This window comes from Coffea arabica, chromosome 5c (genome assembly GCF_036785885.1).
Source record: "Coffea arabica cultivar ET-39 chromosome 5c, Coffea Arabica ET-39 HiFi, whole genome shotgun sequence".
Lineage (NCBI taxonomy): Eukaryota > Viridiplantae > Streptophyta > Magnoliopsida > Gentianales > Rubiaceae > Coffea > Coffea arabica.
The window spans coordinates 45,404,512-45,429,450 of record NC_092319.1 but is presented as its reverse complement, the minus strand read 5'-3'; the positions used below and the strand labels follow the sequence as shown (position 1 = coordinate 45,429,450).

At 36.8% G+C, this 24,939-nt stretch overlaps 3 protein-coding genes and 1 non-coding gene across 5 annotated transcripts; 1 reads left to right on the top strand and 3 right to left on the bottom strand.

Moving 5' to 3' along the window:
• Window positions 1–314: 314 nt before the first annotated feature.
• Window positions 315–5,501, top strand: LOC113690249 (C2 domain-containing protein At1g53590). The gene is made up of 12 exons (XM_027208087.2): window positions 315–586; window positions 683–757; window positions 1,030–1,173; window positions 1,352–1,447; window positions 1,551–1,682; window positions 1,976–2,128; window positions 2,261–2,302; window positions 2,468–2,516; window positions 2,882–2,974; window positions 3,061–3,244; window positions 3,727–3,850; window positions 4,161–5,501. The coding sequence occupies exons 1-12, from the start codon at window positions 458–460 to the stop codon at window positions 5,208–5,210; spliced, it is 2,271 nt and encodes a 756-aa protein (XP_027063888.2). The 5' UTR covers window positions 315–457; the 3' UTR covers window positions 5,211–5,501.
• Window positions 5,502–6,043: 542 nt separating this feature from the next.
• Window positions 6,044–8,013, bottom strand: LOC113690251 (uncharacterized). Its single transcript, XM_027208088.2, has one exon. It carries the CDS (start codon window positions 7,885–7,887, stop codon window positions 6,676–6,678), a length of 1,212 nt encoding a protein of 403 aa, XP_027063889.2. The 5' UTR covers window positions 7,888–8,013; the 3' UTR covers window positions 6,044–6,675.
• A 799-nt stretch (window positions 8,014–8,812) lies between these two features.
• On the bottom strand, window positions 8,813–24,215 carry LOC113690248 (putative callose synthase 8). Of its 2 annotated transcripts, XM_027208085.2 has the most exons (41): window positions 23,879–24,215; window positions 23,215–23,315; window positions 22,499–22,620; window positions 22,332–22,413; window positions 22,103–22,213; window positions 21,764–21,883; window positions 21,535–21,627; window positions 21,358–21,449; window positions 20,982–21,108; window positions 19,940–20,077; window positions 19,774–19,850; window positions 19,521–19,674; window positions 19,100–19,234; window positions 18,900–19,017; window positions 18,241–18,569; window positions 17,796–17,848; window positions 17,642–17,702; window positions 17,094–17,175; window positions 16,960–17,009; window positions 16,643–16,729; window positions 16,446–16,577; window positions 16,272–16,360; window positions 16,111–16,195; window positions 15,875–16,035; window positions 15,605–15,728; window positions 15,415–15,509; window positions 15,203–15,335; window positions 14,925–15,076; window positions 14,610–14,716; window positions 14,358–14,480; window positions 14,182–14,250; window positions 13,851–14,019; window positions 13,554–13,686; window positions 12,973–13,092; window positions 12,786–12,901; window positions 12,590–12,673; window positions 12,141–12,253; window positions 11,572–11,801; window positions 10,332–11,180; window positions 9,260–9,445; window positions 8,813–9,173 (listed from the first exon to the last, which is right to left on the bottom strand). In XM_027208085.2, exons 1-41 carry the CDS (start codon window positions 24,114–24,116, stop codon window positions 8,940–8,942), a joined length of 5,874 nt encoding a protein of 1,957 aa, XP_027063886.2. In that variant the 5' UTR covers window positions 24,117–24,215; the 3' UTR covers window positions 8,813–8,939. The 2 variants fall into 2 exon arrangements, with proteins under 2 accessions (XP_027063886.2, XP_071907292.1); XM_072051191.1 differs by lacking the exons at window positions 21,764–21,883; window positions 22,103–22,213; window positions 22,332–22,413; ... (1 more) ...; window positions 23,215–23,315; window positions 23,879–24,215 and having other exon boundaries at window positions 21,358–21,445; window positions 21,535–21,633.
• Window positions 14,175–14,253, bottom strand: LOC113691165 (small nucleolar RNA J33). Its single transcript, XR_003448577.1, has one exon. It is a non-coding gene; the product is annotated as a small nucleolar RNA J33 (small nucleolar RNA).
• Window positions 24,216–24,939: the final 724 nt, after the last annotated feature.

Sequence of the window (24,939 nt, the reverse complement as noted above, 5' to 3'; positions counted from 1 at the left end):
AAAAAAAAAAAAATTTATTTTTACAATAATAACGCTTGTACAAGTAGTTAACTTACTGTTAATTTTGTAGATAGCTAGTTAAAATTCATTTTTATAGATATCATCGTCTCCTTCCTTCTCTAATCCTATTTCCCATTTAATCTAAACACTTCCTTACATTCATTCAACTGTCCACATGTGTCGTTGTGAAACCGCCACCACGCACTATACTTCAACTCCACGACACCGTTTTACTGCGTCAGAAGCACAGATCTTCAAAACCCAGTGTTGACTCACGCCGGTTGCATATGGCCCCTGTTCCATAGGAATGCCTATATAGTTTGGATTTTTTAATGCTATTTTGGCTTTCTTGTGGAGTTTGTTAGTATAAATTTGGATCAGGGTTGTGTATAAATTTGTTTCTTTTCTTTTCCTTTCTTCTTGAAGGAAAAAAAAAAAGTTTAGACGTGGCAGCAAAATGGGAAGTGTATTGGAGGCAACACTACTACATCATGTAGGCATTGTGTTGATAGTGCTATGGATGCTCAATTCATTCAATTACTGCAACCCAGTTGCCTACTTTATCTCTTTTGTCTATCTTTTTCTGGTAAGTCAGCTTGTATGCTTTTTGTTTTTGTTTTTTTTTTTTGATGGTTGGATTGGATGCTTGAGATGTTAAAAGTTTTGATTTTGACTGATGAAGGTTCATGAGATGTATGTGGTAAGATTGAGGAAGACACTGGAATTTGAGGAGAAAAGAAACTCAAATCAAAGAAAGGTAAGACTTGTAAGCAAATTCTTCCAGCTGTATTCCTTTGGTTACTGTGGGTGATGAAATAGACTATGCGTTGGAAAGATGATAGCAGAAAGGTGGCATGAAAAGTTTGTTTGAAACTGAATTGAATTGTACAATTTTCTTTGATTTCTGGCTTTTGCTGTTACTGATGGGTAATAAATCTACTTTTCAAGTGAAGGGACTTTTAGGATTTAGATTCTTTCACAGATACCGTAGAAGTGGTTCTCAGGCCCCTCTTCTTTTGCTTTTTGCAGATTCTTTCTGACTCTGAAACAGTACGGTGGTTGAACCATGCCGTTGAGAAGATGTGGCCTGTTTGTATGGAGCAGATTGTTTCGCAGAAAATATTATTGCCTATTGTGCCATGGTTCTTGCAAAAGTATAAACCATGGACTGTGGTATGTAATTAAATTCCTCTGTTGCGTTATCAAAAGGTTATATAAGGATGCTATTGTTTTCTGCATTCCAGTTGTCTGTCTTATTGATGCTATTTGGAAGGTTAGTTTGTGGTTGTCACGCAACACTAATATGGTCTTGATCTGCGCATCACTCTTGATTGCTTCGTGATATCTGCAGAAGGAAGGAGTTGTTCAAGAATTATGCTTGGGGAGATCCCCACCAATGTTTACAGAAATGAGGGTTCTTCATCAATCTAAAGGCGATGATCACTTGGTATGTGGTTTGTGTTAAGAGCACTACTCTTCAGCAGTTTGCTAGCACATTTTTCGTTAGATTCATTTGACGCTTATTTCCTCATACTGCTTATCAATTGCAGGTACTAGAGTTGGGACTGAACTTCCGAACTGCTGATGATATGAATGCATTGCTTGCAGTTAAGCTGCGGAAAAGATTGGGCTTTGGGATGTGGGCGAGGTTGCACTTGTTAGGCATGCATGTCGAAGGAAAGGTAGGTTACCCGATTCTCAAGTCCTAGCCTCAGTATGGCATCTTGGAAGAATCGTGCCAGTTTCTAGAGAATTCTGCATGTACTATATTCGTAAATGCATATACTTGCTTTCTATTTAGCTTCATTTCTGCCAACTGAGGATTTCTCATTTGTAATCTTCTAATAGAATGAATTGCTGTAGTTAATAGTTATGCTCCACCAGCCTATTTGTTGCCAAGGAAAATGATTACTTCTCGTAATAGTTCATGCCCTGAGACAAATTTTTATGAAAATTTTCACTATTTTGTTTTCAGGTCTTGGTTGGGGTGAAGTTTATACGAAAATGGCCCTTCCTTGGTCGTGTGCGTCTATGCTTTGTTGAGCCACCATACTTTCAGATGATTGTGAAACCAATATTCACCCATGGCCTTGATGTTACTGTACTTCCAGGGATTGCAGGATGGCTGGTAAGTAAATGTGGAAAGATCTGTTTAAATGTCTCTTTTTGTATGTCTGAGAGCATGTGAGTACCTCAAGCGTGCGAGTCTGTGTACCAGTTTATCTAACTCATACTAATCGTCTACTTTCCTGTTTATTAGGATAAACTTATGGCTGTTGCCTTTGAGCAGACACTTGTTGAGGTAATATTCTTGGACCTATAATACTTCATTTGCAATCTTCTCAATGATTAGGAAATTACTGCATCTCGTTCTTTTTTAACATTTCATTCTTCATGTTCATTTATGAGGATAAAATTTGTTGGAAGTGTTCTTAATGCAACTAAACATGCTTGTGGAACTTTGCAGCCAAATATGTTGGTGGTTGATATGGAGAAATTTGCTTCACCGCAAGCAGGTAATTTCATGACCCAAGTTTACCAATTTAAGGTTCCAGACATTCTTGGGTTCTTCCCATGTAATGGTCCAACTAAGCATGTAAGCCAACATCTTGTTGATTTGATGGGATTCGTCTGATGCTGATGCTTATATTGGCGTTTTTGGAGGATTATGGAACTAATGTACTAATACTACATGCTGTAATAATCGGTAGATGTATTTGGTCCATTAGGGTCAGAGGAGCTTGGTTTTTGTTTGTATTATAATTATTGGGAAATATATGGTTGATGGTTTCAGTACAATGAGTGTATTATATTTTATAGTCCTCAAATAATACTTATTCCTCTTTATATGTTTGTTATTAATTTTCTGTTGATACATCAGAAAGCTGGTTCTCTATTGATGAGAAGCAGCCTGTAGCTTATGCTGTTGTTGAAGTAATTGAAGCAGCTGAAATGAAGCCCTCGGATCTAAATGGTGAGCTCAAACACGTTGATGACATCTTGTACAAATGACAATATACAATGACATGTACATGTGTATTCATTTACTTTGTTTTTCAGGATTGGCTGATCCTTATGTCAAGGGCCAGCTTGGTCCTTACAGATTTAGGACGAAGACGCAGAAGAGGACACTAACTCCAAAATGGCATGAGGAGTTTAAGGTCCCCATCCGTACCTGGGAGTCACCAAATGTTCTTGGAATCGAAGTTCGGGACAAAGATCGTTTTGTCGATGATAAGATGGGGTCCGTGCTTATTTTCAGTTTGGTTTTACTGCAGCTACAAAGAATTATATTTAAGCTTATCTTTTGAGTTTCTCAGTTTATAATTTGTAGAGTGGTTCTACTATCTCTCTTTCTCTCTTGAAATTTGCTTCCATGCCCAGATAATTTTTTATTAAATTGTCTCTATTTTCTGCATGTGGTAATTGGTTTCATTTTTGTTTCTTCTTGTGTCGTAGTGTTAGTCTCTTTTGATTTTAAACACCACAAGGGTCGTAAGGAAATTTTCTTCTGAACGTTAAGAAGCTAGAGGCTGTTTTCTATTACATATTTTATGTTCAAATTTTTTTGGTGAAAAGAGTAGTATGACTGACATCAAGGTGATTCCTTGTCCTCCATCGTGTGATGGTAATTTGATCTTGTGATCTAAAGCCTGCGAAACATATGAAATTTCTTACTACTTTTTGTAACGAAATAATGATAGTAGGGCCTCATGATATTTTCAGGGAATGTTCCATAAACCTAAATGAGTCCAGAGATGGCCAGCGGCATGACATGTGGTTGTCTCTACAGAATGTTAAAGTAGGACGGCTACATCTTGCAATTACTGTGACTGAGGGCAATGGAAAGGTGATCTTAGTGCTTGATTTAAGTAGTTACTTGCCTGTCTTTTTTAGGGTTCCCGTTGTGTTCTTGATGATAGTGATATATAATTACTAGTTTGCTGAAACCAGAAGAAGAAACTTGCAAGGATTAATTGATTGTTTCAGTTTACATTATTCCCAAGAGTTTAATTAATGGCTTTGCAAGACATATTACTCAATTATTGTAAAACCTGTGACTATTGTCGACGCAAACGTGCTTGAGGGCTTTGTGAGACAAGGTGCTCGTTCTTTCGGATTTTGTGTTTACTGTTGCCTGAGTAATAATTCATGTGCAGGGGTCTAATGAAACATTTGGAAAAGAGAATTTAGATGAATATAAAAGAGAGTCATTTGCAACCGATTCAACTAATCAAGGTTCCTTCTCATCGGTTACATCTGAGAAATCTCTGAAAGTAGCAGATGCTTATGAGCCTATAGATGTTGAAGGGCAACAGGGAACTGGGATATGGGTTCATCGTCCAGGGAGTGAAGTTGCTCAAATATGGGAGGCAAGGAAGGGGAAGAGTAGGATCCTTGACACCCACATTCATGGTGAGGGTGTTGACTCTGCAGGCACCTTCAAGTCAACAGCATCTGGATCACGTAACAATGACAGTAAGAATGCAGAAGAAACTGCAGGTGCTGAAAAAGAGCATTCTCCAAATGCTGTAAAAAGGGGCTTACATAAGATGAGTTCATTGTTTCATCGAGGACAGAGAAGTGAGAAGTCTGTTTGTGTTGAAGAGCCACTTCCACCGCGACACATTAATCTTCGATCCATGAATTCTGACGAAATTGGTGTGAAGTTCATAGTGGATGACCCTGTTACTGCTCCATCTGCTCAAAACATACCGCAACCAGATGGAAAAGAAAGTTCTGAAGATAGTGGGCCCGAAAGTCCACACAGGGGCAAGGTAAAAGACAGGGCAAAAAGCATTTTAAAGCAATCTGCTTATGGCATAAAGCACGCTCTTTCCAGGAAAGGATCAAAGAAATTTTATTTTGAATCAAAATCACAACCTACAGAAAGGGATGTTTCAGTGGAATCTACTACTTCTGAAGAGGATTTACTTCCATCAGTGGTTTATACCCCTCGTGTCGAACCAATCTCGGTTGTCTCCTACCCCATCTCTGATCATGACAAAGACTCCTCTAGTCCTAGTAAAAACAGAATCCAGTCTCCTTCGAGTGATGTTGTGAAGGATATTGTAATACAAGAAGAAAAGGTTATTCCCGAATCTAAAATAGGTGATGACGAATCCGGCTGCATTCAGAGAAATGAAGCAATTGAAGAATCTAAGAGTAGTCCCAAGCTGCCTGGTGGAGATATGAAGGTAGACAAATAGTTTTTATTTTTTTCTTAGGCTCAAGAGGTAGTTGGTCATGTGTTAAAAGTGCATACTGGTTGGGAGATAGCCTTGGCTTTGTAGATTGAGGTCTTTGGTGATCTGTATGTACAGCTGTTTTTGCTGGATATCATAGACAGAGTCATGCTTGTTTGATAGTACATAGTTTTTGGTTCCTGTAATTTGTTCAATCTGTTGGCTGATGTTTAAAACTGAAGAGATTTTCTGTAAAGATGTTCGAATTCCTTTTAGTGACGGCAATTATGAAAACTACCTTAGCACTTTTGCTGATATTCACTTTCCGCATCTTCTGCGACTGGGTAACTTTCTGTCTAATGTGCTCATGCATCGTGACACTACAGGTCCCAAAACGCTATATTGTCGTGACACTAGGAAATTGCCGCAGACTTAAACTCGAGCAAAAACTGCAGTTGTAAATCAGCTACTTTAAAGTCCAAACTTAGAAGTACTGCATTTATAAATCAGATCCTTTCGAAATTTGAGTTCAGTATGAACAGCTATTGAAAGTTGTGTGTAGTGATCAATTGAATATCCTACTGTCTCGATATTTTTAAGGCTATCTGGGAAAAAATTTCATTAACCACACAAAGAAGTCCATTCATAAGCTGAGTGCTAGAAGAATAGTATAGAGATTCAAGTATTATTTTTTGAGGGAGAGGGGGACCTTTGTGGCCCTTGACCCTTCTGCAGTCATTAGGTGTGAACCATTTCTTTTGTTTACTGATTTCGTTGTTTAAGACCACCATGGGTCTGTCGATGATACTGAAACCACCAGAAACCACAGAAACAGCCAGAATGAAAACTCTAGGATATCTATGAGCTAACCAGAAATCTGGGCTGGTGCGTAAAATGTATTATCTTTCAGGAATGTTGGATATTGAAATGACAGTTTATCCCCATTTTACATGCTTGGTGATGCCAATAGATAACAGAACAGCTGCTGTTGCATTTCTATGACTTTAAGCTGTCCCGAGGAAACAAAATTTTGTGAGCTCCAGCTCTTTCCCCTGCTCAGCTACTCGGAGAACTAAAATCTGCTATCAGAGTTCTTTTCACAAATTCAGAAAAGAAATCTGGGCAACCATACCAAGTGACGGATAAATCTCGTAGACATCTCACTGTTAGTACTGTTAAAGTATTCAGTTTGATCCCAGTTCAGCAGCAGAGAACTGCCAGAAGTTGCACATCTGACTATTCAGGCAAGTAAAACCAGTACATAGACCATCATATTGACAGCCTATACAACACTTTCTCAATGCCAATGCAGGTGTTATTTAGCTGTGCCACCAGTGAAGGAAAGCAGGAACTTGGCTCAATCTATGACTAAAACCAATCAATGGGTCCCCTGACTTTTGCCCTCGAAGCATTAAATCTTTTGATTACTGACTAACATCACAGCTACTTCGACTTCCATCAGCAGATCGTACACATATATCATGCTGGATTAGCTTCCAACAATTTCTTCGTAAGGGAAAATGGTAGACTCAATCCTACCAGAAACCAGGCACTGAACAATGCGCTTCCACATCCCCATTTTGGGAACAAAACCCTGTCTTGTCATTTGTTTCAACGCCCATTCGACATCTCCCACAAGATTTTCATTGCAAAACCCCTGTATCACCAACTTGTAAGACTCGAAACTTGGATTTACACCCTTCTGAATCATTCTACACATAAAATCTTTCGCCTCAACAAACCTCTTGGCATCAAGTAAACAATACAAAACCTCCTGATAAGTTCCAGGATTTGGATCGCACCCTTTAATCACCATCCTATCATAAAGCTTAATACCCTCTTCAACTCTTCCACTCTTTTTAAGCCCGGAAATTAATATATTAAAAGTGATCGCATCAGGCTCAATACCATCCCTTTCCATCCTATCTAACAACCCAAATGCATCATCAGGACGCCCACGATCACATAAACCGTGCATTATAGTGGAAAATGTTCTCACACTAGGCCTAAAGTTCTGCTTCGGGAATTCATCAAGCACAGCAAAGGCAGCATCGATCTTCCCACATTGGCACAACCCTTTGATCATAATATTCAAACTACAAGCATCAATTTCAATTCCCAACCTAGAAGCACCCATATAAACCTCGTGAATAACTTCAAATTGCTTAGCTGAAACAAGCAAATTCAGCACAAAATTGAAGGATTTAACAGTAGGCCAGCTCTTATAACTAGGCATATAAAAAAGGGTCTTAATAGCACTATTTATTCTCCCACCTAAATTACCATAAATCTTCATAACATTAACAAAAAACTCCTCAGAAAGTCTGCATTTTCTTTCAAGCTTGATTTTTTCCATAAGGGCTTCAATTGCATCAAAATCTTTGGCTAGTGCAAGCTTATTTATGACTGTAGAGTAAAGGGCTTCATTGGGATTGTAGTCTTTCCTTTGCGAAATTTGGTTGAACAAAGGAAGAGTAAAGTTGGGATCTTTAAGGGATTGGAAAATTTTGATGGTCTCATTTGGGCTTAACCAGTCTTTGTGGTTGGCTAGGTTGGGGATATGGGATTCTTGGGATGGAGAAAATGGATGAGAGGACGTTAAAAAATTTGATCTTTGCAGAAGAGATTGATAGAACAGTGAAGATTTGAAGATGGCTAGCCGAAATTTGGCGTTCTTGACCAGCAACGAACGTGAAATCATGGTCTTCCCTCTGAGACTGTCCGACGAGCTACAGGATGGCTTCAAAGCTGCCTAAAGTCTGCACCTTTTATGTCATCCGTCTTCTTCATTTTTCTCATAATTTGATCTATCTTTTTCATTTTTTGTCTAAATCGTTTTTTGTCATTAATGTTTGATATTTTGGTTCTTTTTTATTTGTTGTAATATCACGTAAATGTTTAAAATTTACAGATGCATATAAGGCAACATATCCACACTAGCAAATTCTTGGCTCTTAACAATAATGTATACATTCAAACTTGTTATTTTCTTGTTTTTTTACAAATTATGTCAGCACAGAATTCGACTTAGGGTTGAAAGAACAAGTCTAGAATAGATGCAATACTAAAACAATACCTTCAGCTGGCAGAATTACAGCAAAACAGTATACACCAGAAGTGTTTAAAATGTAATAATATCTTTTAGACAAGAGGTCATGATTTTTAGATCTAATTGCGGGAACATTTGTTTACAAGATCATCATATGCTTTGCACAGAGAATGTGAAATGCATTGATTGGTCTACAATGCATATGAAAATCAGTTCAAGAAAGGAAGTCACGATTTAATTTGTGCAACAAAATTATCTTGAATAGTCACCTCTTTCATTTATAGGGTGGAAGCCATTTTTTATTTTCCCACAATTTTCATAATGAATTATTCAGCCCAAATAAAAAAAAAATTAACTTAGGCGACATGTAAAAATTAACAAAATTATGCTAGTAAAATACACTAGCATCACAGCAAGAAAACATCATCATTTAAGTTCTAAGAATACTTGATGCAACAATTAAGTCCCCACTTTAAGCCTGTAAAAGGTGTATGATTGTCACTAGGACAATTCATTGTTATAGGCGGATGAATGCAATTGAAAGCCAATAGGAGCTTAAACATCTAAGCCTGTCTCCTTATTCCCTGAATAAATAATGAGCTTAGCATAGGATAATTGGTTGTCCTAACTATACACGAAAATGATTTTCGTATTACTTCTGCATGTACAGATCTTATGTACATTAAACTCGATTACAGTTAAGATCATCTATGCTTCTTCTTCTTTGCTGCAAGAATTGGTTGAATGTGCAGTCTCCTACTGAAAGCCTCGTTGAAAAGGAAACGAGTCTGGAAAGCTGAAATGATGGGAAGCCATGCCAGACAAGCAATTGGTGCAAAAAGAACTATACCCATGCCATAATCATATGCTTGAACAAAAACCCTGGTGAAATGCCACAATGCAGTGCCTTCAATCTTGGGTCTAACAGCTTGTGCAACCTGGATATATTGTCACTTTAGTAAAAGAAGTGTATAGGTCATACATGACTGCTTTCATAATCAAACGAGGTTCATTCTGAACTTACCAATATCAACCCCCAACCAGTTGGCAGAAAGGCCAGACAGCAAACAACCAAATCCTTGAAAGATAGATCACAAATGATTGACAGAGTAATAATGGTAGCCAGAACTCCAAGGAAAATTAGTGCTTTAAATAGCCGGAATACTAGGTGATAGTTCGCACTGAAATATTTCCTCCCCAAGTTCACCACCTGTATATAGCATGTTTCATAGGTAGCACAGTTGAGGATCCATTACAAACTTGCATGAACGCGAGTTATAAACACATTTGTCTGTGAAGCTTAAGAAGACATGTAAAACTATAGCTATAGTTCTTTCAATCATATCGGCATCTCTTCCCTAAAGATGAAAACATAACAAAAAGGATGCACACATTGTCAAAAATTAGAAGATTGGGAGGTGGGATTTGGAATCACTACACAACAAGAAACACACTCCATTAAGCGCTGCTAGAATATCGTTTATAAGATACCATCCTTATTAGTGTCCAATTTGACTTCTGGTGGAGCTCAAACTAACATGTTCTCACATCCTGCCAGATATATCTAAAAAGAAAATAAAAAAAAAAACCAAGATTCATTCAGTCTCTGAAGCTCTGAATTTGATTTTCAACTTGAGTCCATCTTAAAGCCCAACAACATGGTGGAATTACTACAAGAAATTGTAGGTGACAATAAGGTAGCTTAAGAACAAGAGAACACCAATCCTGAAGCCATTAGTCAGGCACCTGAAAGCCTTAAATGATGTCTCTATGGAGTTTTTCCACGTCTATATCATGTAAAGAACCTTAAAAGTAAAATATTATTGATTGTGACTGATAAGGTTCCAGTCAGGTGAGTAAAAATGAAGGGGATGGAAACACACCATTATTGCATCTGATATGCATCAATTTAGTGCGATGTAATTGTCGCTACTGAATTATCAAATGAAAAAGCATCTAAACTACACATGTGGCACAAAGGGTTTATGGTCAAAGTAAACTTGTTGAAACATATTAAAGGCAACAACACTGATCTACATGAGGAAACAGCAGAAGGGAATTTTAATCTCATGCCTATAGGATGGGTTTTGAGTTACCTTGATCAGCAGAAAAATCATGACAATGACAACCCATGAGAGGACATAAACGATGAAATTTTTGTTTTGCCTGGATATGTCAAGGTGATAGACCAATCCATACTGATAAATGAAAAATCTAAGTGAAAGCAGGATTTCTATCAACCGAGAACCCAGCCCTGAATGACGAAGATGGTCTTGCTCATCATACCACCAGGACTGCCAACTCTTGTCTTGGTGGATTCCAATTCCACCTTGCTGCACAATCCACTTGTTCCAACCCTTCCAGTCATCAACTATCTTACCCCAGTTGAAACCCGAAGGATTAAACAGAAATGGCGCGAACAACCAAGTCATTGACATGAACCATATTGCATACGTAATTAACACATAAGCCATGTTGCTTTGGAAGGACCGCCTAAACAAATCATACACAATCAACAGAAGCAGCAACTCAAATCCTTTTACAAAGTGGCTGCGAGAGTACAGCCTATAGTTCTCAGTGAAGCTGGCATGGAAAACCACCACCTTACGGCCAGTTGGTCTATACTTGGCTCCTCCATGAAGAATAGTTCGACCATAATAGTGAGATTTTGTTCCAAAAGAAAAAGTAAAGAAAACGGCTGCTAGCTGCAGTTGCATGAGAACAAAATCTTTAAGAGCATTAAGGAATCCTCTTTCAAGTCCAATCTCTATCACCATAGGTAAGCCTGTCAAGAGCCCAAGCTGGATAAATGACTGGGAGGCCAGAGCAGTTTCTAATGATTTTATGTTTTGTATTCTAGCCTCAAGAAGCAGTGCTCTTTGTAAACCACTAAGGACCAGGTATAGCTGCCCATATAGGAATACGTATATTCCAATTACTGATATCTGCATAATGTCAACAAGCATGAATATTTATTCCAGAGTCTGCATAAGCAAAACGCAGACTGTAGAAGGCAAAAGGAATATAGACTTAATTTTGCATGTGAAAATTACTATTTCAACAGTAAGCAATCTTTCTAACGAAGAACTATTGCTCTCGGTAGAGAAACTGACAGAGATGCAGCATGAAGTGCAACAAATCATATTTACTTGATTCTATCGCATTTTTTTGGAGCAGAATTGGTGATATTTAAGAGGTTAAAGCACACTAATGTTTCAAGATTTTTTTGTTTTGTTCTAAGAATGTCTGCTGGAAAACTCTCGAGATTAAACAGAAAAGTGCTAGATAAAATCATAAAATTTGTAATTCACTTCAAAAAGAAGGATATTTGATTACCAGGCTGTTAAAGTAAAAGCCAATGGTGGTGAAATAACAAGAGAGCATTCGGAAGAAGTCAAATCGACGCCCAAGGCGGTATATATCACGGCTTAGAGTTTGTTCACTGTTGCCATTTGCTACTTTGGCTTCAAACTTTGAAATTTGGTTGAGACCAACATCACGCCCTTTGCCAACTTGCATATACTCGTGATAAGTGATATTTCCCCGTCGCAGTGTAGTATTAAAACCTACAGCACATAAAATTAGTTCACCAGAACAAACTAAAAATCCTACCATCCACAATTTTATGTCTTCAAAAGTTTGACTTGGCATGATACTTCTAACAAGAAAGTGCAGTATCTTTATCTGTAGGAACCACCATATGCAAAGACTGAAGTCTAAGGAGAAAGTTTGAAGCATGTGAGAATATTTAATTCCATACAAGTTAATTAGAGGAAACACATTAGCTTATAGTCTTAAGTTTTGTTTTCAATAAAAAATGGAGAATATTATCCAACGGATAGTAAAGTAAGAGATTTAATAAAAAAAGTAATGCATCTACTGAAACAAGGAATCACTTTTACTACCTGCAAACACATCCTCGCTCAAGTTTACTGTCTTTGATGCTTTGCTAACTCCACCTCTTGTTAGGTGAAAAATTCTCTCAAACAAATCAGGATGTCCATAATGGAATCTAACCCTGTATTACAAGTTTAAGAGGAAAACGTCACACAAGCATAAGCACTTTTCTTAATATCAGATTAATAGAATAAAGAAATTGATTAAAAAAAACCCTGCATGCAGCTTGTCTGTGATAACTAAATGTCAATAGTACTTCAAAGTACTAAATAATTATTCATAGAATTTCAGGTTCTTGTGCATTACTATGATAGCTTGGCACCAATATGACAAAACAAGAAAAATTTTACATCTCAGTTGTAAAAAACAAACATCAGCCAATATCTCTTTTATTCTCTAGTCAGAAGACACCAATATAAGTTATCATACATAAGTAATAGAACAAGGCATTAATAACCTGAGTGGATTAGCTAGAAGTCTTTGGCCGATGGTAACAAAGCTGGTCTCTTGATATGACATGAACCATGCTAAAGAAGATACACTGCAAGTGGAGAGGTAGATAAGATCATTCAGCAGGTTTCAAAAAGGTGGTAGAGGTTATAATTGGACTTAGCCATATCCAGAATTAGTATTCATGAGTCCTAAAAGCTGACCTTCCTGTAAATATGTGTTCTCTCATCCCAAGAATTGTGGGAGGCCTCTGTCCTCGCTCGTGGAGGAATTCTTGTAAGATATTTCTCATCTTGAAAGCTTCTTCCATATAATTATCCTACAAGAAACAAGCTCAGGATGACAATATCCTCAACCATCTTATCTTCATCTAGTCAAGGCTGAACTTACTTGGTTCATATCTATTGCTTGGAGAGCTTCACCACGGGTGAAGATTATTGAGTGGTTCTGATTCTCGGGTTTTCCTTCCCCAATATTTGGTGGACCTGGGAGTTTTATGCGATATATCTCCTACAAAAGCGAAGGGATCTAAAAGTGAAGCACAATACTGATATAGGAAAACAAAGAAGACATTGTTCAAATGCAGAGACTCAAACCTATCTTTTGATGGTATTAAGACTGTAGGAATGCATGTTTTTAGTTAATTTTGAACAGTGAATGCTTTCTGCTACCAAGAAACACACTTCTATGGAAGTTCAAGTCAATTATGAATAGGCATTATTAATTATTTTAATGTTCTATAGAGGGGAAACATATTTTGATGAATCCTGCAATTCTTTCATTCACTTTTCGTTTAAACATATGTTGCAGTTCCTCTTCCACATATAATTTGTATGCTGTGCTTTTACCATGCAAGAATATGGCCTGAATCACTTCATGGTCTTTGTTGTATGAATGCACTTCTATCAAATTAAGCACTTCTATCTTGTTCACAGTTTTTTTTCAAATGCTGCACAAATCAAAGGTGGTACCTGGTCAAAACCATTGACAGCTTTGACTAATACAGATGAATATACTGTAGGAGGCCTATCTGATACAATCTTCTCTTTCTCTGATACAATCTTCTCTTTCTCTTCAACATAAGCAACACGGAGTGAAGGATACCTACAAGAAACAGTTATGTAGGTAAAACAAAAATGCACTAAAGAATTCTCAGTTTAAACAAGAACTACCACAATAGTCAATTGAAAAGTTCCTTAAATAGTCAACTCTCTTGCACACTTAGTTCGTTCATCTGCAATATCTATGCGTTTCATTAAAAAATTTACCTTATCATCAAGTCAAGTATGTCTTGAGCCTGAGGGTTTCCAGAAGATTTATGTGAACCAAACATTTGACAAGAAATAACATGCGTAAATTTCATGTCCGCAAGTGCATCAAGTTGAGCTGATAATGTATCGTTCCCCTTCCCTATGGCATCATAACCTTGAAGAATATCTGTTTAAGAGAATTCAAAATTTGCAACTAGTTTAAATGCTTATCAAGCAGGCAACAGGTTGAAGAAAAAAGGTATCAAGCTCTGCTTTTTTCTGTAATAAGTAACGTTTCATGCAATCATTAAAGAATAGTAGTAGGAAGCAGGCCAGTAATGACAGATACCATCATCTGCAGCCATGTCAAGAAATGCCTGCAACTTTAGGGCTTTCTGATAGTACATCATCCCCCGAACTGCAACGTGTATATGAGAAAACTTAGAAGTAAACTGTAATAGTTTTTAATTTTTATTATTCAGAAAACAGACACCAGTTTCCTAAGAATAAAATGGCACCACAAACCTGTTCGGCATAGAGTTTGCCCTCGAAAAGAAGCCCAATTTCTAAGATCCTCCTCATTTATTTCATCATTTGATGCATTAAGGTTTTCAGTTCCAACACGTTCCAAAAAGTTTTCCCACTCATCTGAGAGACAATGATAAAAGGAGAGTTGAGTAATCTGGACATGCTTTAAAATATTAACTTTCCAATACTGCTGAAAAGGAAAAGAAGAATATATAAATCACAGCCTTAAGAGGTCCTGCATGCAGTAACCTGGGAATATCTTCTGCATATAAAAGAGGATTGAAACGCCTTCTTTGTTAGAATGAAGCTCTTCTGATGAATATTTCACATCCTCCATGTAGTGAGGAGTCAGAACACTGTTTAAACAAAAGCCTCCAGGTCAGGACAAACTATAGGTATCACAATATCTTCAGATAATAATTAGCAATAATAGTATGTCATGGAATTCAATGACTATAATGCTGTCTCTTTTGTTGTCAAGTGGTTTAGTAATTAGAAACTCTACTATTAAATCAGAAGAGTGCCTGGCAATAATACTTCCAGAAAACCACCCTTATGTTTGACCTGAAAGATAACATGTTGCGCACTTTTGGTGCTCTCGGCATATCCATAAACAAAGAAGTTGCAAAAAATGAAATCCGTCTTCGAGCTTCCAAGTTTGATGGTATGTCCATGGCTTTATCTTTTGTGGTAAGCAGCAAAAGAAAACGCTTGATCTGGCCCCAAAAACAAAAAAAAAAAAAAAAAAAATCAGCTCTACAATATTTATAAGTTTAATAATGTAAAGGAACCATGTATTTGCTGTTCATGAAACATGTATCATCGAAAGTTAAGATATGCACCTTGTCCACTATAAGGCCACTATCTGGCAGTGGAAAATGGATAGAACGAGCCGAAGCAAATAATTGTGGTTCTATGTGCGTGAAAAGTTCAGAATCATCTCCATCACGATGAGCATAAAGAGAATCCAATGTTCTGGAACATTTAGGCTGATATCAACATAATTGATTTCAATGCATGTTAGGTAACCAAAGAAATCCTTCTTCCAGCTTACCTACATCCCTTCAGCATCAGATCACTGGTAACAATTTCAAATATATCTTGCAGTGCTTTCACAACATTACAGTACTGTTCTTCATTTCCTTCAACCTTAATGAAGAAAAGGTATCAACTAGAAGGAGTTGGATAGGTGTCATGCTGAAAAATGAAGAGAAACCATTCGAGATTTGTGTGCAACATTTTACCAGTAGTTCGAGTAATTCAACACATTTAGTATGTAGAGCTGGTAATTCACTCATGTTCAAGTCCTCAAGAAGTGTTGAGCACCCTATACTTCCCTCGATTTCATCCAATATTCCAGATATAATCCTGAATGACCAACCGTACAAGATAAATGAGTATTCAAATTTTGTTATTAAAACATGCAGGGAAACTATAGGGCATATAATGAAAAATAGATACTGCGATGGATCATTAGATTTGTTTATGGCATCAATTCATTCTACTTACTCTACCTTTGTTCAAAATCCCCAACTACAAGGATTTCAAGAACGTACTTCAGCGAGTCGTAACATTCAGTTACTACCAAGTACATGTAGTCATCTCTTTTAATCTTTCTCAAAAGATCAGCATCCTTTCCTGAAAAATCTCTTGCAATACTCAATGCAGTTGAGAACTGCATAGAAAGACCACAACTGAGAGATTTTTGAAAACAGCACTCGGGATCATCAAGAAATGCAGGAAACAATACCTTATTTGCCAGAAGGAAAACAGGCCAACGAATCTGGCCTGAGAACAGTTCTGATGACAAAGGCATTTTCATCAAATGCATTTCCCTGAGTTTTGAATATACCAGCATTAGTTTTCTACTATACCTTCATGGTCAAAGAAGAATCTGATATGCTTACACACCTGTTACTTATGAGGTCCTCTTCACGAAAGCTACTAATAATTTGGTTCCATACGACAACGAATTTCACAATACTGTTCTTTTCGAAAGCCTGAAAGTTCATAAATTATCTAGAATGGAAGCAAGGAAGTCTTAGAATTAATAATAACTATATCATGAAATAGATTAGTCCATACCTTTTCTCTCAGGCAGAGGAACCACTTACTGATTCCTTCCTTGTTATCTTTCTCCTTGTGTGGTATAAGATATGCACTGAATGCATCTGGCAAAGAGTGAAATCTAATTCTCAGCATTCCCAGTGTCCTAATCTGCAGAACATGATGAGTGAGAACATCTTCATACTAACTCTCAGCGAGCAAGAGACATATCCTACCTCACCAAGATGGTGAAGAATTCCATAAACTCCACCAAATATGGAACAATAGACAGAGTACCATATTTGTGCATCCATGAAATAGACCTGAAAACATTAGATAACTAATTATTCATATAATGACAAACAAAATTCTACATTAGCAAACAATACTTATTGCGGAAAATCATTTATTAACCCACATCAGGGACTAAGAGATTCATAAATACTAAATAGGGAAGCATTAAAACATTTTTCCTATGCTAGACATGTTGTCATACAGAGGATACTCAATGCTTTAAGTGTAAGGGATCATGTACAATAGAATTTAATCTTACAAGTATAATAGGAGCCCAAATAGCAGCAATTGCACCAGCATTACTCTTGACTGAATCAATAAACACAATGTCAGATTTTTCCAGTTCCTTATATAACCACCTAATATTGAAGGGATATATCAATAGACAATTACCTTTGGGAAAGAGCTCATGCCAATCATAGTTCTTTATGCCAATCCTCATGATCTGTCTAGTGGGTGATATAAGAGGTTTAATCTGGACAGTCGGGAAGAAATTAATACTCCCACCATTGCACTTGCAAGGATTTATAGTTTGACTCTTTTCGTTAAACTGACTCTTTCACCAATTAACAATTTGTAATCATTCACTTACAGAAATTTTTAATTGTTTCAGCACAAGAAAATTTCAATTGCGAAAATGGAGGAAAAACATTCAAATGCTTACAAGAATTCTAGCTGGAAGACTTTAAAAAGAATCATACCAACTTTATGAGTGCAAAAAAATGAAAGTAGGTGGTAACACTAAGTGGCCAAAAATTTCCAAAAGACATGGAAAGACATTAAGACAACATAATCCCTTGCAATCATTAACATATTGCAATAATTAAACTTAGTGTTACTACATCCTGATTGTTCCACTTGAAAAATGAGATGGCTGAAGAAAGAACTCTTGAATTATAATGAAACAAGTATTGAGAAAATGCAGAAAGTAAAAGACTGACCTCAAATTGGTAACTGAATATGAACTTGCTTAGCATTAGAAGCACCCAAAACATAGTATACCTAAATGCAACACAAGGGATGCACACCTCAGAAATCCATCATAGGGAACGTCAATAGATAATGGAAAAGTTCTGAGTAAGGGAAAATAGATACTTGAACTGGGAAAGTTGGGTCTCTTGCATTCCACGTCCAACGTACAACCTAGGCTGAGTGATGCAAAAATTCAGAGGATAAAAAATCAGCCTAACAAACAAACATTCCAAAGGATGAAGACAAGTTGTACAGGATGATCAAGCAAACATGGGATATAGGAATTTATTTCAATGAAACTGAATGGATAAAGGCTTAACTTCATGGGAACTCCCAATAACAATGTCAATCTTAATAACCCTACAACTCAAGAAATATCAGATGATTTATGCCCATCTTGCGCCCAGTCAAGTACTGATTTCCTGGCTGTCTCCTGTTACAATACAAAATCTTATGCTCCCCTCTGTCCCACTAAGGTTGTTATTCTAGTGAATGGCATGGTACATGAGAAACTGATTTTTTCTTTTCCATCATTTCCACATATTACAACTGATATATGAAGTCATACCTGTCTCCACCATGACAACATTGTGCATATTCGAGAGTTTGAGGTCTCAATATACTTCCCAACCACAGGCACAAGGAATAGGACCATATCAAATGCATTAGTCATCAAATAGAATGCAACTGCGACCATATAGGAGGAATAGCACCACTCTCCAAGCCAGCTCTGGCTCTGTGTAGAATAACAAGTATATTTCCCTCTATGATTGATATAATATATAGGTAGTGTGATAGTCCATATCATTGGGACCAACACCTTCAGCACATTTCTTCTGATTTTATAGGAATCGATTGTGTTCCTTGCTTTCCATGTGAAGACAATGTCAAGAATAGCTGCAAGACAAATTATTTCAGTTTATGACAACTCAAAATTTGTATCCTGGAATTTTGAGAATTCACTCTGAATATCTTCATCAGGTTCAATTGAAACAATGAACATAAGATACATGCTGATGAAACAGAAAAGAAAAAAAGGACACACAACAATCGCGAAATATCATGTTGTTCATGTGTCAAGCAAGAAGCTGTGGTACTTTAGTGGTAAGAATTTTTTCCTGCCCTGATTTTTCTATAGCTTTCTGAGTTTCTGTCCGTTGTAAATGCATTTTGAGTCTTGCGACATTAACTAACAAAATTTCACCATATCTTCCAAAAGTAATGAACCTCGTATAAGTTTGAGAGCTGCTGATGTGATGAAGATGCTCATTACGTCCTCAAGAACTGTTGCGTCAAACACTTCAAGTGGAGATTCTAAATCATGCGATGCCATGATTATCATTGCCTATACCAAAGGAAAAATGACTCAATGATCCTGATAGGCAAAACACAGATAATTACTACTCATCTCTCTCCTCAACGCACACCTGAAGGCATAAAATTAAGAAACTCCACATTCTATCAAAACTTCTGAAGATTTGCCAAAATGAGCGAATCTCCACAAAATTTGTCTTTCCTAGCCATTTTCCTTCCCGCACTTTGTGTCCTTCATCGGGGATGTCCTGAAAACCACCATAAGCATGTTTAATGATCCTAGGAAGCAATTGATGACTTGGATCTTGATAACAAAAAACATGGATGACTTGATATCAAATGTTAATGGCCTATATGAAGCTGGTGTCTAGGCAGAAGTCTGAGCAATATCAGTGGAGGTGGTCTGCACGGGAACTAATGCCTATTTTCATAGAAATTTTGTCATGCAATACTAAACTTTTATACATGCACCATTTTCCATAATTGATAATTATGGTTTGATGTTAGACATTTAAAGTGAAAGGCAAAGTTTACCTCCATTTCTTCATCTTCATTAGGACTCTTCTTGTCTTCATCAGTCCTGACTGATTGCCGAGGCTTTTTTGTTTTGCTATCACTGGAAGGGTCTATACAGAAAAAATCATGTTCCAGACGCATAGGCCAACCTATTTGAAAACAATCCTCAGACCTGTGCATTTTAAGGAACAAGCAACTCAGGGGTAATTTCAACAACCAATGGTTCAACAGATGTAAAAGATTTCAATTAAGCAAGGAATTAGAGTCTGACCAGAAAAACTCATTCAAGTCATCATAGTTCCTCCATGATGAATGGTCAGTTGTTCCATTTCTGTTTTTCATAGCTTCCTTCATTGATTTGAATGAAATTAGTGTTACAATATTGAAGTACTTAGGGGTTCAGCAAATGTCTCCTTAAGTGCTCTAACATTTTGTACCTCATGTATGACTTTATATAGATGAAAGACTACATTGTTAAGAAAAGACTCAGATCCTCCTCCATACACTGGCATAATCCGTTCTCCAGTTTCCATGTTTACAGCACCAACTAGCAAGCTATGTAGCTCATATGCCATCTGAAAGAACACGTGAAAAAAAAAAATTCTTTCAAATTAGAGAAAGTTTTACTGGTCAACCAAAAAAAGTTCAAAAATATCTGTCAGGGAAAAAAAAATTGAAATCCATGCAGAGCTCTAATCAGCAAAAATCAGTTGAATATAATTGAGAACACCTTTAACATAGGTTTCAGGAATCTAAATGGATAATTGTGCAATCCAACGGGTGTATAACTATTCATTGCACAAATTATAAGATCAAGATTGTTACTTCCAAACCATAACTCAATCATATATGCAGTTTCAGAACTGAACATTTACATGTATGTTTATGCATATCTGAGAAAAACAAACTAAGGTAAAAGATAAAGTTTCCTAGAAACAAAGGGAGCCAAGTAAAGAATATTGCTTATCAGTAAGAAGCCAGAGAAGAAAACAAACAGAGGAAGTGAGCCGAGAAGTCAAGTGAGGCTAAGATTGGAGACACAACAAAGAAAAACAACTTAAAGAAAAATCCAGTCTGAAGCTTGGATAGGAAAGCTCAATATCAAAGTTGCCATTTTACCATAAAATGGTTCTTCCACAGAAAGTAAAACAAGAGTTGCCATATTGTTAATCACAAAGAGAAACCATAAGTAGTGCTGACTTATAGAAAAGAGTTTTCTTTTCTCTCCAATTATGGACATGATAGTATTACCTTTACTTAGGTTTTGTGGTTTATGATGTAAGAAAAATCTTACTAAATCATGATTTGTCTTATGGTCAGAATAATGTAGACTGAATCAAGCAAGAAACATGAGGATGAAATACTGAACAATCTTGCTAAAACGATGGCTAAGATGCTTTGCACATTTTGTATGAGGACGAAATATTGAAAGACAATGAACGAACAGGTAAAGCAGCCAAAAGAAATGGCACAACATACATGGTGAAATATATAGCAGAGGCATTCTGGCATAAATCTTATGTTTGCAGCCTCTCCCCATATTAGAAGATAAAGTCCAATATAAAGAAGTTTATATTGTTGGGCTTCCTCCTTCAGATATGGCAACCTGCATTTAAAGCAGAATATCAGAAAAAAAATCCCTGGACTTTACTGATAATTATCTACGATAATTTGAATGAGAATGTCAAACAATTACATTGCAAGCTGAAGAAGAGATACAAACTATTGCCCTAGGGAAATTCACTGAAGCCATTTACACCACTAAATGCACTAGAGAAACTTCAAGGGCATAGGTGACAGAAATCCTATCCTGGGACAAGAATGTAAGTAAGCACTATGAGAGTACGAATCTTACTGTATATTGCTTTTTCTCCCCAGAAATTTGCACCAATCTGTATAATTTTTGAAAAACTTCTTCATCAGTTCGTCCAAAGCTCCATCACCTAACTAGTATCATGAAATGAGTAAAAACCCAAACTAAGTAAACAATCAGTTATAGTAGAGAGAGTTCATGCTATAATTGTTATAGCACCTTGGAGACTGATGTCTCCTTATGACTTTTCCGTATGTGAGTGTTAGCAAGGAGCAGGATCAAATGCTCCCTTTGGTTTGCAACATTTCCTTTCTGAAAGAAGATGAACAATGTTCGTATTAAAACATTCTCTTCCATCAGAAACTGTGGAGCTCAATGTAGAGAGGATGATATCAATGAAGAATATAATTTGTCTTGTATTGCAAATTGAAAGAAGAAAGGAGATCACCTGAAATCCAAAGCAAAACTGGAGCCAATCGAACAAATCCAGGCAAACTACCCTTCTCCTAAAATCTTCAACAAATGGCAAACCGCGAACCTTACGAAAAGCAGCAACTGCAGCCTTGATCTGATTATTTAATGTAAAATTTTTGGTCAAAAATCAAGCTGTTATGATACAATTTACATATAACGCATGCAAGATGATAAGATTACTTGGCATAAAGGGCACAGTAAGTTGTGCTCATTCAAAGCATGCAGCAATCAGGAGCTTGATAACATGCAGAAAAAATAAATTTACTGGAACAAGTATCCATGAATGGAACTTAATTAATGCACATATTAAGACCTCAGGCAGCTGCATGATTGCTTGACTGGCACCTCCTTCATCCAGAGGGAGAATATTATAAGGGACATACAGTTCAGGTTTTGCATGAATGCTCTCGCTCTCGGCAAGGACCTGCAATGTACAGCAAACTTAAAACCTACATATTCTATGGAAGTAGCATAACCTGGGAGGAAAACAAGTGAAACTATTTAAGCAAAACAAAAAAAAATAAAACAGAAACTAAGGTAACCTGTGGACCGGCTGCAGTAGTAACTGTATTTAACACTTTGGATAAAGCTGAAGCAATAGCTCGGGCTTTTATCATTTTTTCGCTGTAAGAGAGAGATAAATAATGCGCTTACTCAACAACACAACCAAGCACATTGTTAGCATTTCACTTGAAAAGAGAATGATCACCTGTTTTGCAAATTACTGTCTCCACTGTGCTTGATGATGAAGTCCTTGTACTCACGGTAAACACGTCTAAGTTCACGTATGTCACTCTTTTCCTTCCTCTTCCTGATTGTAATTTCTTCATCCTGTCGGTTACATAAATAGTCAGGGCACAGAATTTTATTACTAAAGGATAAGAAAGTTCCGAGAAAATAGAGGAAAATTAGTTAATGAATGACAGATGGTGACAGTTTAGGTGGCAGCCATTTTCAGCTTGATAGTATTTTACTTGTAAGAATTTACAAATTTGCCAATAACCAGAAGATACAGACCCATAGTAAGATCTGGAAAGTTCCTTCACAGATATCTTTTGTAACAAGACTATTGAGGGTTACTTACACTATGCTGAATCATTTTCTGCAGCCCAATCAAAGAGAAAAGGCACCAGAATAACAGCTTTGATGTATTTGTCATGGATGTAAAAGAATCATATCAGAGACATAGTGGTTTTATTTTTTTAGGCCAGAGACATAATGATTAATAACTGCAGAGTTTGGGATTAAAAATGTTGAGCCCATCTCTTAGTTGTAGAGCAGTCTGGTTGAAATTGTAGTCTTACAAAACAATAATCATCAAATTTCTTAGGATGAACGAACTTTGTCCGCTGAAAAAAGAAAGAGAAGATTGCTTGGTATTTTAAGAACATTTCCATTGATGGTGGCTTTCATTCAATTTTTTACCTGCTCAAGACGCTGAAGCAGAGAAGTCTTGAATTGCCGTACTCCTCGACCACTGGAATTTCTGTCCAAGTTATGTGCCACTTCAAATGCATGAAAACGGCCTACACAAAAGAATCAATCCATAAGTGCTTTATCGTTAGCATAAAAGATACAGACCAAACTCTCTTGAGTGCTATAATCATTTATGCGATCCCATTACAACCAAACCTTCTTTTCTTGAATGTGCTTATAAAAGCAAGGAAAAGAGCAACAAAATCACTCCTTGAAGTGCATTTTCTTTCTTTTCAGATACACTTCTCTGATGTCTTCTGCAACATTTTTTCGACTGAATAAAATATCACCTTTTTCGTTCGCTTATCATTAACAAATAAGAACAGATATGCCAGTGAATCAGTATAGGAACTTTAGATTAATAGCCAAAAGGGTGAACAAAATCAAGACAAGAAACTCGGTTTTCTTACTGTCTAAACTAATTTAGCGTACAATTATCACAATACAAACCAACCAACCCATAGAGGATTTTCAATTCAATTACAAGAAATTCCATGTTGCAACACATTATAATTAACTAACACAATATCAAGAATCCAACACCTAAAACACCGAATTTTTTAATGACTAGCACAAGTTTCAATCTTTGTTTCTAAACCATTTAGGTGCTTACAAAGATAAGCCACGCGAGGCTCTTCAAGTTCTATCTGATTAGCAACACGAAGAAATTTTTGGATCTCTGAAACCAAAGTGACCGGCAATTTCTCACTGTCAAAGGGCTCAACCACATGATCACGCCCAGAAGTGATTAATCTTGTAAAGGGTCTTGTATTAGTTGTCGTATATACTCTTCTGCTGCTAGTACTTGCAGAATTACTAGTGCTCGGATCTGCAGGAACAATCTCTGCCATTGTTCTTGGGAAAGCCAAGCAGAGCAAGAACTGAGATGCATGAGCATGGAAGTATAAAAATGGGATCTTTGGTGTATATACATGCTGCTATTAAATTGTTGTTGACAATCTGATTTTGCTTTTTGGGATGCTTTTTTTTTTTAGCTTGGTGGGGTGGACTGATCTTTTTCACTTTTGCTTTTGATGAAAATTTGGGAATGTGTCTTATGGGGTCTGGAATGAAAGGGGAAGTTGGCGTTGAGCTTCTCTTTTTGAAGCTGTGTGCGATAGGCGGGGTTTTTAAAAGTTGGAAAAAGAAAGTGGAGGCCTAACGTGAGGGGAAAAGGTTTGGTAGTAAAAGGAGACGAGACAGAGCCATTGTTCACCTCGCTAAGGAATGACATTTGACGAATTATGAAATGGGGTTATGACAACCTCATAGAGAGTTCAAGAATTTGCAAATACACAGGGTTTGTTTGTATAGAGATTTATTAGCCAAAATTTATTTGCTTACATCATCATTACAATTTTCAACGCACCTTTTTATCTTCTCAATTACCTTTTTATCTCACAGACATCACATCACAAAAAGTGCTACAGTAAAAATATCTCAAATAATTTACAATCCAAACAGAGCCACAGTTTCAGAAAAGAGTTGATCATTAAAGTCACAAGCTAGACAGCATTAAAGAAATTCGTTCGATGCAACTTCATTGGTCTTCCTCCAGAGAAGTGATTGCAGACTTGATTGCACCTGTATGTTTTGTTAAAATCCCCCTATTATTAGTACTCACAATAGTTGATTGCATTGATCTGCTACAAATAAAGAACATAAAGCTAGCTT

Coding starts and splice junctions, on each gene's coding strand:
- LOC113690249 (XM_027208087.2), top strand. CDS start 458: ATGGGAAGTGTATTGGAGGCAACACTACTACATCATGTAGGCATTGTG. Junction 2,975..3,060: donor GAAGCCCTCGGATCTAAATG/GTGAGCTCAAAC, acceptor TTTGTTTTTCAG/GATTGGCTGATCCTTATGTC. Junction 3,245..3,726: donor TTTGTCGATGATAAGATGGG/GTCCGTGCTTAT, acceptor TGATATTTTCAG/GGAATGTTCCATAAACCTAA.
- LOC113690251 (XM_027208088.2), bottom strand. CDS start 7,887: ATGATTTCACGTTCGTTGCTGGTCAAGAACGCCAAATTTCGGCTAGCC.
- LOC113690248 (XM_027208085.2), bottom strand. CDS start 24,116: ATGGCAGAGATTGTTCCTGCAGATCCGAGCACTAGTAATTCTGCAAGT. Junction 16,730..16,959: donor TTTGGGCTCCTATTATACTT/GTAAGATTAAAT, acceptor TAATGTTTTCAG/GTCTATTTCATGGATGCACA. Junction 12,674..12,785: donor GAACACATATTTACAGGAAG/GTCAGCTTTTAG, acceptor CTCCACTTGCAG/TGTATCTTCTTTAGCATGGT.